Source organism: Microcebus murinus, chromosome 4, assembly GCF_040939455.1.
Source record: "Microcebus murinus isolate Inina chromosome 4, M.murinus_Inina_mat1.0, whole genome shotgun sequence".
Taxonomy (NCBI): domain Eukaryota; kingdom Metazoa; phylum Chordata; class Mammalia; order Primates; family Cheirogaleidae; genus Microcebus; species Microcebus murinus.
The window spans coordinates 15,341,346-15,354,513 of NC_134107.1; the positions used below are offsets into that span (position 1 = coordinate 15,341,346).

The following is a 13,168-nucleotide window of genomic DNA, read 5'->3' on the forward strand; positions in this document are numbered from 1 at the left end:
GTTCAATTTACCTGGGAATATTCTACATGAAAGCTACTAATAATTGTCTTTTCTAATCTCTCTTGGGGTCTTAAACCCACTGTCTCCAAGCAGAATTAAGGGATAGGTGGATATTGTCAAAGGCTCCTGAGAAGTTGGGACAGTGTCTCTTTTCCCAATTTCAAATTCGGGATTAGGCATCAATATATATGAATAAAAAAATATGTTCCATTCACCATTCCAGGAACTTGGCTACATGATCTTTGAGCATACACAATATATTTAAAGTAGTTATACATAATATCTCCGTTTAAGAAATAAAGGAAAAATAAAACTAAGGTAAAATAAAATGGTTGCCCAAGATCATAGAGCTAATATCTAACGTCACTACTACACTTTACTTCTGGGTATATTATATTCCAAAGTTTACATTCTAAACAATCCATGCTCCCCAATTTTGTTCAACAAAGCTCTATGCAGAGATTCCTAGATAGAAGCTGTTTAGAAACAAACATTGCCCCACTTTACTGTTTGTAGAGTGAACAGATGTTTTCCAGCGGAGGGAAATACTCATGTAACATGGATGGCTACTGTGAATGGGCTCTCACACTCTTGAATATATAAATCTACCCTGACACTCTAAATCAAATGGCAATTATGAATATATACCCAGTTTTATCAGTTGTTTTCATAGGCAGATCCACACCTCATATGTTGGGAATTATTTGGGAAATATTATTTCTAAGACGATTTTTAGAAAAAGGCTTTAGATTAACTTTTGTCAGGGAGATCCAGAATAAATATTATTGTTCCAGGTGTCCTGCTGGACCGTGTAACTGTTTACTCAAAGTGGAGAGTTGTTTCTTTGAAAATATGTGCATCAAACAGCTCTGATGGCTGCCGCTATCCTAAACCACAAACTCAGCAATTATGATTACCAAAAGTCCTAAATATCAAAAATCACAGAATATGAAAACAGAAAGATCTGTTGGGAACCTTTTGCTCCAAATTGCTCATTTTCAGATGGAGAACCTGAGGTCCATGGGAGAAATGACTTTCTCAAGTTCACATAGCATAGCAAATAAATTAAAGTCAAGACTAACTTATGAAATGTGACTCTGCCTCTAGTTTCAACTCTACTTCATCATTTTTTGACAAGAGGAGGCTGGTGATTGTTCCTATAGTCTGTTTTCTGTCTGTGGGGCTGCTTTGTAGAGCATCCTATTTGACAAAGGGTTGATGAAAAGGAAGACTCCAGAAACTGTTCTTGGTCCCTGGCATCATTTAATTGATGCTTTTTGTCCCCATTATTCTTGAACAGTCCCTCATATGTAAACACAAACACAGGCAGGAAAACCAAGTTAGATGATTCCAATTTATTGTACAAATACTGATCATTGAAAATACATAAGGATCACAAGCACACTAATAATGATACTATGCTGCATCATTGGATAGATTAGCTATGGTGCAAGAAATTAAGGCTGAATGCATAGTGTGCATTCGGTGGTCTTCATGAAGATGATCTTTAAGTTGAAATTTAGAACGATAATGTGGAGCAATGACGGTGTGAAGAGCACATCAGCTGTGTGCTCTGTGTGTGCCTGAGGTGGGCGCGTGATAGAAGGCAGGCAGAGGTGGGACGACATTTCTTAGAACGTTCTTGAGGAAAAATTCAAAAAATTGTGTGATGTACATAGTAAATATATAGTCAATGCTGTGGTTAAAATAGAAATTGAGTTGAATAAAAAGAGGTGTAATATACCATACAACTGTAAAGACAGACTGGATCCACTTCCAGAGGTCCCAGTAGGCCAACTTTAGGAATCTGGAAATGAATATATATGTTATGGAAGTGATATGACTAACTATGGATGACCAAGAATGGAGATGCAGCTTAGCAAACCACACAGTAAAAGGTTATGTTCTTTTTATTCTGCTGTCAAATTTGGAGGAACGAAATTTTATTTTAGAAAACTAAAAATGGAAAACCTGAGGTCCTGAAGTTAAAGCATAATATGTCTCTAAATCACTTCTTGTATGATCGGTGTTTTCACTTTCATAGTCTAGGGAAATTAACATCTACCTGTCACCTTTTAATTTTGGCATCCTAAATACATGAAATGTAACTAATTATTTTATTGACTAATTGTGACTAATACCTCCAAGCTGATTTTTCAGTCCTCCCAACTGGGCTCTGCTACTTAGGCATGAAATATTTTTTTCCTTCTCTTAAAAACAGCAACAAAATCATTTTGCCGAGGTTGATTTTTATTCACTACTTTTTATTCACAGTCTACTGTCGTATTTCTCACATATACCCTGTTTCTCTCTCTCTAAATGCCATTGCGAATATTTCATTCATTTACTCATCACTGTACCCATGTATGGAATTCCTCTGCCCCTGAGCATTTGTTCACTGTTGCTATTTTCCTTGCCTCATCTCCACGCCTTACCTGGAGTTGATTTATCACTGTGGACTCTTCTCTTGCCCAAGCTGACACTTTCTGTGTGGTTAATTATTTTCACTTTTCTAATCTTTCTCTGCTTTAGGCTACTTGCTGTCTACTGTTTCACAATCCCCTTTTCTAACTAATGCTTGTGGCTGCCATTCTAGATGTTATCTTTACTTTTTCCCTCTGATTATAGACATGTGAGGTTTAACATCTATCTCAAAGTAATTCTCTCAGAGTGCTAACTCGCTTCATTTAATAATGATCTCTCTTGTAATGACACTAAAGCTCTGTCACCAAATTTTATCTTTATCAGAACTCTGTAGTAGCTGCCATTGGGCCCTCTCCTATTGCATTTCCCTTTGTCTCCTCAAAATGAAAGCCTAAGACGGAGCTTAATTTAGGTCTCTCTGTAGTCTTATTCCACCATTCATATTTCTGACATTCTATTATTTTTTCAACATTACCAGGTGTTTTCCTTTGATCATATGCTCAAACACTTAATGTATTAGCCAACCAATTGCTTGTCTAACTTTATCCTTTAACTTACTAACAAAATCTACCAACTACTCTTTTTCTACATGTTTTAGATATGACCATTTTTCTTATTCTTATTGACTTCATTTCACCTGAGGTTTTTATTAATTTATTCCTCTTTCATCACATTTAATGTTTCATTAAATGATCTCTCCATGTATAGTTTCCTTGTTTTTACCCACCTATATCACTAGATAATGGGTAACTTAATGAAACTCCCCACTACCTACACATCAATCTGCAAACGTTATTGAACAATACCATGCCAGTAAATTTGTAAGTGATTCAGGCAATATACAGATTTTTATAAAACGTTGTGTCTTTGCAAAAATATATTATCATTGAGGGGTTGTAAAATATTTACATATAGAAAGTTATATATAGTGTAAGATATATATATGTGCATGCAGGTGAGTGTGGGCAGGTGGGTGCATATTATGCCCAACTGTAGCTATATTGTAAACTCTAAAAAGAACTAAGAACCAAATATTATTAAACTATCAAAGTTTAAGTCAACTCTCAACGAGGCTTCTTCTTGTTTTCATTATGTGCACAGTTGTAGACACAGTAAAATCTTACTTATTATATGTTTCCAGAAAGGATAGGTGTGAGATCATAATATAAAGCAAGAAAAACAGGAGTCCGAAATTGAAAAAAATAGGAATCTATCATATCTACAAATTGGGAGGAGCATATTTAAGTGAACAGAAGCAACGAAAACAAAACATTGTCATCTGGGAATAAATCTAATGTAAGATTGGCAGGAAATTGTGGAGAGAACAGAAATGCTTCCAGTAACCCCTTAAACAAAGACCTTGGCTTTCTGGCCCCTTGGCTGTGAATCTGAATGTTCTGGACACATGATCCTTATGAATCATTAGGAGAAGATTCTTCCACTGTCTCTTCCAACACACTGTATATAGGTGAATATATGTTTAATTCTTCATAAAGACGATCATCTGGAACCTGATAAGGCAAAAATCATTCTATATCAACCACCAAGAAATTTTCCATCACTAGAAGTCTTGTTTGAGGAGCTTATCTCAGCTTCTTGTGTCTTTCTGAATCTCACACTCTCTCCCATTACACTCCAACCATTCCCTCCATCTCCAGAAAACTAGACTGGCTGTCCAAGAGGGCCCAAAAAAATTATAACAGTTGATGAAAACTTGGTGAGATTATTCTTCAGTATATTTGCTGCCATTGTCTTTGGAGAAGAGTGATTTAAAAAGGTGTCCAGACTTGAATGCTTCAGGAATGTGGACAGATGGAGAGAGTGTTTCACTCATCGGTGTGAGTAAGTGTGTGTGTATCAAGTGCTAGTGATTCTCATCAAGGGTGTAAGGGATGGGGAGGCAAGTGGAAATGCAGTTGGTCATCATAAAATAGGAAGGAAAGAACGTTGAAGCTTTAGAACAAGTCAGAAGGGAAAAATCAAGGGGAAAAAAAGGGAGAGAGCAGGAACAAATATACAAATCTATTCTGGGACAGAAAACAAGGCCAGATACCTGTGTAGTTCCACCACATGCTGCCTGCTCATTCATCTCTCATACTCAACACATTTCAGGGCATCTGCATTTTAGACAATTACAAAGATCCCCTTTTTCTAACTCTCAGTCAGAAGGATTTATTATGACATTTGTGCTACCAATGAGTGTAAAATGTGATTTAAACCATGAGATTTGGAAACCAAAATAATGAAACTTGGAGAAACAGTTTTCTGTAAGAAATGTTCCAGGAAATCCAGGCCATATTTTTAAGGGCTAAAGCTCAAATTCATTAGCCTGCCATTTAGGATTCAGTATCAGGCCCCCACCTACCTTACTTCTTGTGAGTTCTTCTCCAACCCCATATACCGTGAGTGACACTGCACTGCAGAACCCCAGAATGGTGAGAAACAGAATCATCACCACAATTTCCTGTTGAACAACAACCAACAACAACCAAAAAGGTAATTAGAGTCATATAATAGGTACCTCAAAAGTTTATTCCTTATAGTAGCCCCTGCTTTTATCTCCCCTGCATGATCAGTCCTTCCAAATAACAAATGCTGGCGTGGATGTGGAGAGAGAGGAACACTCCTACACTGCTGGTGGGACTGCAAACTAGTTCAACCTCTGTGGAAAGCAATATGGAGATACCTTAAAGCGATACAAGTGAATCTACCATTTGATCCAGCAATCCCATTGCTGGGCATCTACCCAAAAGATCCAGTGACACTCTACAAAAAAGACACCTGCACTCGAATGTTTATAGCAGCACAACTCATAATTGCAAGGCTGTGGAAACAGCCCAAGTGCCCATCAATCCAAGAATGGATCAATAAAATGTGATATATGTATACCATGGAGTACTATTCAGCTCTAAGAAACAACGGTGATATAGCACATCTTATATTTTCCTGGTTAGAGCTGGAACCCATACTACTAAGTGAAGTATCCCAAGAATGGAAAAACAAGCACCACATATACTCACCAGCAAACTGGTATTAGCTGAGTAGCACCTAAGTGGACACATAGGTACTATAGTAACAGGGTATTAGGGAGGGGGGAGGGGAGAGGGGGATGGGTATATACATACATAATGAGTGGCATGTGCACCATCTGAGGGATGGTCATGCTGGAGATTCAGACTTGTGGGGGGAGGGGGGAAAGGGCACTTGTTGAAACCTTAAAATCTATACTCCCATAATATGCCAAAATAAAAAATAAATAAATAAAAAATAAATAAATAAAAAGTGAAAATACATGGGAAATGCAGATGGTTGCTCACAGCAGATAACTCCAACCTTGAGGAATTTGGCTGGGGCAGAGGGAGCAGGCAGCCAGCATCTCCCTGGACTGCATGAACCTACAGGGCTCTATACTTTTGTGATAGAGACTACAAAAAAAGGATAGTGATCATGGTAAAGGAAAACAGGGCTTTTTACTTAGATTAGGACCCCAAATCTTAGCCATCCCATAAGAAATACATACAGTGGAAAAAGAAGCCAGAAAGCAGTTGTCAGAGTCAAAAACCTCTTCGCAACTGTAGTCGACAAAAGACGTGCTGTTCTTTAGGTTGATGATCAGGCAGACAATTCCTATCCCCCCAGCTATACTGCTGCCAGCGTTTGCCCCCAGGCGTCCTCTCACCTGATGATAAAGAAGAGCACTCAGACCTGGGGACACGGGCAGTAAACCTACCTGGGTTTAGGGGCTGAGTGCATCCAGTAAACTCTGCATTTGTTCAGAATTTAGGTTAAAAAGAGAAATCTTGAAAACGTATTCATTGTTTAATAAGAGTATATTACTTTCTAGCTGGACTGCATTCAGGAACCACATGGATACCCATGACCTCTCCTAAAACAGTCTCCTTATAATTGAAAACAAATCCTTTTTTTGATCATGTTCATATACCTACAAGGATGATACCTGTGTGAGGACTTTTTAAAACAAGTGTCTAGGTGATTAAACACTAGACACTTGTTTTCATTGCATGTCAAATGATACAATTTATGTATCTAATGATTATATCCAACTTCTGTTGCAAAAAGGCTTCCAATCCAAAGTAGATTGAAAAAAAATTGCATATCCACATTCACTAATAATATAGGAGATGAAGACATGTCTCTCTCAAGACTCCTAAATTTCTATTATTCTTAGCTTCTCAAGGATGGATAAAGACAGAATCGCAACTCACCAGATATTTGTCCTTTGCTGCATTTTTCCTTTCAGATATAATTGACAAAATTCCAGAAATAGCAAACTGTTCAAAAGGGAGGGCGGGAAATACAGTGAGTCTCTCTTCTTCAACATTTCATCCCCATTCCCCAAATATTTTGGGTACCTATAAAGCTGTCCATTAATGTCCCTTGTGAGCCCAGTATTCCTTATTCTTATTGCCTATAGAGTGTTTCTCAAAATTAAATATATACATGAATTATGTGAGGATCTTGTTAAAATGTGGATTCATATTCATTAGGTCCTGGATGAAGCCTAAAATTCTTCATTTATACCTGGCCCCCAGGTGACACTACCCCTGACAGCCCTTGGGTCATTCCCAGAGTAGCACGGTCCAGCAGCAACTGGTACATGACTCTTTTATTCCACTGCTCTCATTCTATTATAATCGTTTTGTTTGTATGTGCATCCGCTGTATTAGACTGTCCATTCCTATAGGCAAGAATTGTGTTTGTGGCATATATCTCTCCAGGGTCTAAAAATCTATTATTAATAGACAGACATGTAGTGATCACAGAAAGGTACATGATGAAAGATTTGGTAAAAATATAAGTCCAATAGCACAAATTCAAGATAATCTCTAAAAGACTCAGATTGTATGATGTGTTGAGAGACTCCTAATAAGCTAAGTGGTTGGAATGAACAGACAGTAGAGAGAAGTTCCAAATACAATACAGTAGAGGCATAAGGAGAGTCCTAAACAAGTGATCTGAGCACGAAGTGTCTAGCAGAGTGCCAAGCCAATGTTATATATTTTAGAGTTAAAATGTATTCTTTTGAATGAAGTATTGATACAAAAAACAAAACGGGTAATCACAAAATAATTATGCAGAGCAAAGGAAAACAGACAGTAAAGAGAACATGCTGTATAATTCTATTTATGTAAAGCTCTAGAAAATGCAAGTTAATTTATATTTATAGAAAGCATATCAGTGGTTTCTTGAGGATGGGAGGACAAGGAGTGGAGGGAGGGAAGTAGGCAGAGGTTCCAAAGTAGCACAGGGAAACTTTTGAGGATGATGGATATGTTAATTTATATTCATATGGTAATGTTTTTATGTGTGTATATATGTGGCAAAAATTATCAAAGTGTACAGTGTAAATATTTGCAATTTATTTTATGTCAATTGTACTTTTAAAAGCCACATATCTTTGTGATCTCAATCAGCCATCTATTTTCCAGACAGTACAATGATTAAAAGAGATACACTAAGGAGGAAGCACCTAAAAAAAGTTTCTAGGGCATAGAAATACACCAAATAACTGTTGACTTTGTTTTTTTTCACCTTGGCAATCTCTTTACACTCCCTTCATGAAGATAACTTTTTAAATTGATAGATAAGATTATATGTACTTATCATGTAACTTTATTAATGAATAGTATTAGGGGTATTTTCCTGGAATTGCATTCTGAAAGTTTAGGTTCAATTTCTATTAGGTAAATGTCCCTTGGCCAAGTCATTTAAATTGTATTAGTCTCAGGTTTCTCATCTAATAAAACTGTGGGCTAAATGCTTAACCTACAGTTAATTATAGCAAGAATACTTTGATATTATTTTTAATGAGCACATATCTGTAAAGAATTATAAATATTAATACTGGCGATAAACAACTGGTTAGATCTAAGTAAGAGAAAACCTATGTTCAGTGTGATTTCAGAGACAATTGTAGATATATACTCACAAGTACTGCTCCCCAAAATGGATAGCCCACTTTAAATGATGAAAAAATATCTTCCTCAAAGTCTGAAACATTGATTACAGAGCAGACAATTGTTCCAAAATAAAGACATATCAAACCAGTCAGAATTTGTGTTACCTATAGAAAAACACATGGGTTTTGTGAAATTAGAATATATTTTCCCAAGATTGTATCAATTTCTTTATAATTGAGGTCAAATGTGAGAAATTGCTTTAGTGTATTAGAGTGATCTGAGAAGTGATCCAAATGTAATATTTTCCAGTATCCCCTGGACCCTATAAAAATTGTTACAAGCACTGCCTAATGCATGGATAGCCGATACATTTCTCATGTGCCTTTATTTGCATAGTCATGCTGGATATTAATCATTGTTCTTTCCATCTAAGTAAAGATAGAGACCATGAATCCTCCACTCCTACTTGCCATCCTTGTCCCAGTAACTTATGGTGTTTATAAGGAAATGCAAAAGGGTGTCCTTTGCAAAGGGGTGTCCTTAATAGGTGTCACCTCTTTATCTACCAGATTTTTTAGAGGGCTTGTTCCTCCTCCTGAACTCAAGTGGAAAAACAGTTGATGCAACCAAATATACTTTTCTAGAGAAACCCTTACTCTGGCTGAGGTTGGAGGATGCTCACTCACCCCCAGGAATTCCAGCTCTTTTTTCAGAAATGTTAGCCATATATTTTGTGGTGGGGACTTCTTTGGTAGAGTGCTATCATGGAAAGAGATTTCTGAGAGTCCAGATTCAGGTACACTGTGAAATTTAACAGAAATTTGGTTATGAGAAAATTCTCCAACTCCCTATACAAAGTCCTTGATTAATAGAAAGGGACTTTTTGTTTATTTTTTCAAAACACTCCTGTAACTGAAATCTTCATTGTAATACCTAAGAAACCAAGGCTCAGAGGCTCCAACTAACTGACCAAGAACACCTAAACACTATCGAAGTGATTAGATGGGACAAAATGAAAAAAAAAAAAAAATGTGAACCCTTCCTTCCCTTAACCCAGGGTTATTTCCAAGTTCTTTCCTATCAATCTATATCGATAAGTAAAACTGAATACAATCAAACACATTTACCTATGCATCTCATAGTCCCTTTAACATAGAAATGTATCTGAATATATTTTGTCAATGACAAACTCGACTTCATATAACAGAGTACAGTAAAGGAATGGCTTTGAACTGCTAGTTCAATCTCTATTATTATTTTCATCTTCAGAGCAGCATCCCACAGCTTACGGTTCATAAAGACCAACCAGGCAGGAGGTCATTTTAGAAGGCATTTGTAAAAGCATGTGTGAGGAATATGCATCTCTCAGCACATATTAGACACAGAGGCAAGAGATCTACCTACATGCATAATATGAACTCTCCTGTCTCATACCCAGAATATGAGTTTCTAGGACGAGCAGCTCATATTCCCAGTTCATCTCCACCAATGACAAAGAATCACTTGGAAAGTATAGCAAATAGCTTCTTGATATCCAATATATTAATCACACTAGATGGGCCCATGCCTCAGTCCATTAATTGTCTTCTCCCAAGAACTGTAGCTGTGGCTTTCTCTGGCTCACTAGGTGACTGAAAATTGAAAAAAAAAATAATAGCCTTTACTTACCTGGGGGACCACTGTGGATTTGGGAGAGCGAGTTGTGCTCTGCTGCCATTTTCCGTGTCCATTTTTTTCATTAACTGGGCTATCCAGGAGTGACAACAAGTGTTATATTGAGGTTTAGTGGACTTTCTCTCACAGTGTGCTCTGGATATTCGTTTGAAATAAGTTGACTCACAACACCAAGCTTATCTTCATACATAAGCCATTTGTCAGATAGATAGGTCTCCTGGCTGATTAAGATCAACAGGGTTTTTCTTATTATGATAAATAGCAAAATTGAGAAGCTGACTGAATAGGGACTAGTATGAAATGAGGAAATTTGGGAGTTGTGGAGCATAATTCTGCCTGAGACTAGCAGGATTCACAGAACCTAAGAATGAGACTTTTTAGTGGGAGTTGAGAAGGTGAGAGAGAACTGCAGAACAGAGAGAGCTTTCTGTGTCCTTTCCAGATCTTTTCCTACTTGTGTCCCAATTCAGTCATTTCTGCATCACAGGTTCTCCAGTTGCACCTTTGAAAAGCCTCTCTTCCCTGTTTAAGGCATGCTTGGCTTCACATGTAGACCTGAGGACAAAGACTATTTGTGTGCATGAGTGAGTTCAGTCTCTCAATATCTGTATCCATCTCTGACTTTATTATCTTTCTCTCTCTTCTTGCCTTTTGGACACGAATTACATGACTCTTTGCAGCAGATGGTCTCAGAAACAGGACAGGCAGAGGTCAGACTGCTGTAAACCATACCTGATAGAGTATAAAAGGTAAGAAGTTTTCACACTTCAAGACTCAATTGTCTGCTAAAGCATTAGACTGACTCTCTGCTGCTTGGATCTTTATAATGGCAGGAACAGGATGATGAAAGCACTGAGCAGCATGAACGTGATAGCAAATCCCATGAGCAAATCTAAACAGCATTGGACTGAGCAGTATGCCTCAATTAGGGTCAGGGCCAAACCAATGTGTTCATTCCAATAGCATAACTAGCTAGACCATAGCAAAATGAGTATAGGTAAGATTCACAGAAGGTTTGAATCTCTTTTATTTAGTTTAATTACAGACACAACCTTGGATGGTTCTTCAATAAACTTCAAGATACCACAGATTTTTCCTCTAGTCACCTGTGTTGTTTTTCTGGGATGTGATAAAATTCTTGCTCATGGGAAACTAAGATATTTGCATGAACAGAGAATACTAAAAGACATATTGGCATACTTTTTATAGTGAAAACAGAATAGTCCAGGTACCATGTTCCCACTGTGTCTTCAGGAATTGATAGACTTACAAAGTGCTATTGGAATTAAAAAATAAACCTAATTGACTTATACATTCATCAAAAAATGACTTTATGTTCCATGCAAGGCACTCGCTGCTCTTATCACTGAGCACGCACAAGTGAACTCCATGGTCCTAGACCCTATCTAACCGCAATGAAGCAGAGTAGAACAAAAGTAAATGACATATCATTACTCAGTATGTCAGAGGCTAGAGGATGCTGAGACACACAGAAGGACACAATTCTTCCTGATAAGGGGTATGTTGAGTTCAAGGAAGGAATTTTCAGAGAAGGTAACATTTGAGACTGGACTTAAAATGACAGCCTCAGGAATTTTCCCTTGCTTGTCTCTCTCTCAGTGAAATCATCGCACATCCGCTGGGGAAAGTCCTGAAGTAATGGTGTTTGTCTGTACAGTGTTTCCTAGGCATTTATAATAAGTAATCATGTGTATGTTAAATAACCAGGAATCAGACTTGAGATTTAGATAGGAAACAGACTGAGTATGGTCTCTATTGTTTACACGTGGTGCTATTTTGTGAGAATTTTCAACAGAACCTTGCAAAATGCAAATCAGAAACTGTCATACCTCATGACCTCCCAATTGTTTCATATCCCAGTTTTCACCAGCACCTTCTTGCCCCTTTGTGAGATGCTTATCATTTTCTGTGCCCACACTTCGGTTCCCTACAGCCATGCTCTACCATCTGTGACAATAATGAACATCGAAACATATCACAAAATGACTTTTTCTTGGTGAGACAAAATCATCAAGATAACTATCCATGAATACCTACTGATATAAATAATTTAATAGATAAATGAGAGAGAAGGGATAAATCTTTCTTGTAGAAAAATTTAAATAATAAACGAAGGAGAAATGAGAAAAATAGAAAATCGCCTTTGACATCACAGTAGTAATTGCTACAGGCAAAATCTACATGTGAATGCTAAAATTTGTAGCTTTTGCCAATCTCTCTGGTGCAAATACTCTGACCACAGCCAATTTCAAGCTACCCAAATTATGTTCACTTGTGCTGCCTGAAAATTTAAAATTGAGTCTGGCAGACTAATATAGGCCAGTTCCAACATACCACTGCATAAACTTACAGTTGTTCCTTAGGACTCACAGAGTTGCCTCATTTTATAATCTGTGATGTATACATTTCTCTCTCCAAATTTATATCTTTCCATCTATCCATTATATACTAAAGTTAGACCTACTAAACTCTCTAGCTCATTCCTTGAATATTCAAAATTCTTTCTAGAGGCTTTTGCATCTTCTTTAATTTCCCCTTAATCATGCTAATTCATGGTCATTTTTAAGATATCAGTTAAGAAAAGTCTTCTAAAAAATTATCACCTAGGCTGGGCGTGGTGTTTCACGCCTATAATCCTAGCATTCTGGGAGGCCGAGGCGGGCAGATCGCTCAAGGTCAGGAGTTTGAAACCAGCCAGAGCAAGAGTGAGACCTCGTCTCTACTAAAAATAGAAAGAAATTAATTGGCCAACTAAAAATATATAGAAAAAATTAGCCGGGCATGGTGGCACATGCCTGTAGTCCCAGCTACTCAGGAGGCTGAGGCAGCAGGATCACTTGAGCCCAGGAATTTGAGGTTGCTGTGAGCTAGGTTGATGCCATGGCACTCTAGCCCAGGCAACAGAGCGAGACTCTGTCTCAAAAAAAATAAAAATTATCACCTACATCTCCCCTAACCTGGATTAGAATCTCATCCTATGTGCTTCCCAAGATTTCTACACTCTTCCTATTATACCCCTTATATGTTCCTATGGGTCTATTTCTCCCACTGTGAGCAACTTGATAAAGACTGTGCATCATTCTCTATTGTTTGCCAAACTCTTAGCACGGTACAGGCCACATGGTGGG

General features: G+C 37.5%; 1 protein-coding gene across 1 annotated transcript; it reads right to left on the reverse strand.

Moving 5' to 3' along the window:
• Positions 1–1,340: 1,340 nt before the first annotated feature.
• On the reverse strand, positions 1,341–10,189 carry MS4A2 (membrane spanning 4-domains A2). Its single transcript, XM_012757027.3, has 7 exons — positions 10,014–10,189; positions 9,032–9,146; positions 8,375–8,509; positions 6,651–6,716; positions 5,945–6,103; positions 4,790–4,888; positions 1,341–3,935 (listed from the first exon to the last, which is right to left on the reverse strand). Exons 1-7 carry the CDS (start codon positions 10,082–10,084, stop codon positions 3,837–3,839), a joined length of 744 nt encoding a protein of 247 aa, XP_012612481.3. The 5' UTR covers positions 10,085–10,189; the 3' UTR covers positions 1,341–3,836.
• Between the last annotated feature and the right edge of the window lie 2,979 nt (positions 10,190–13,168).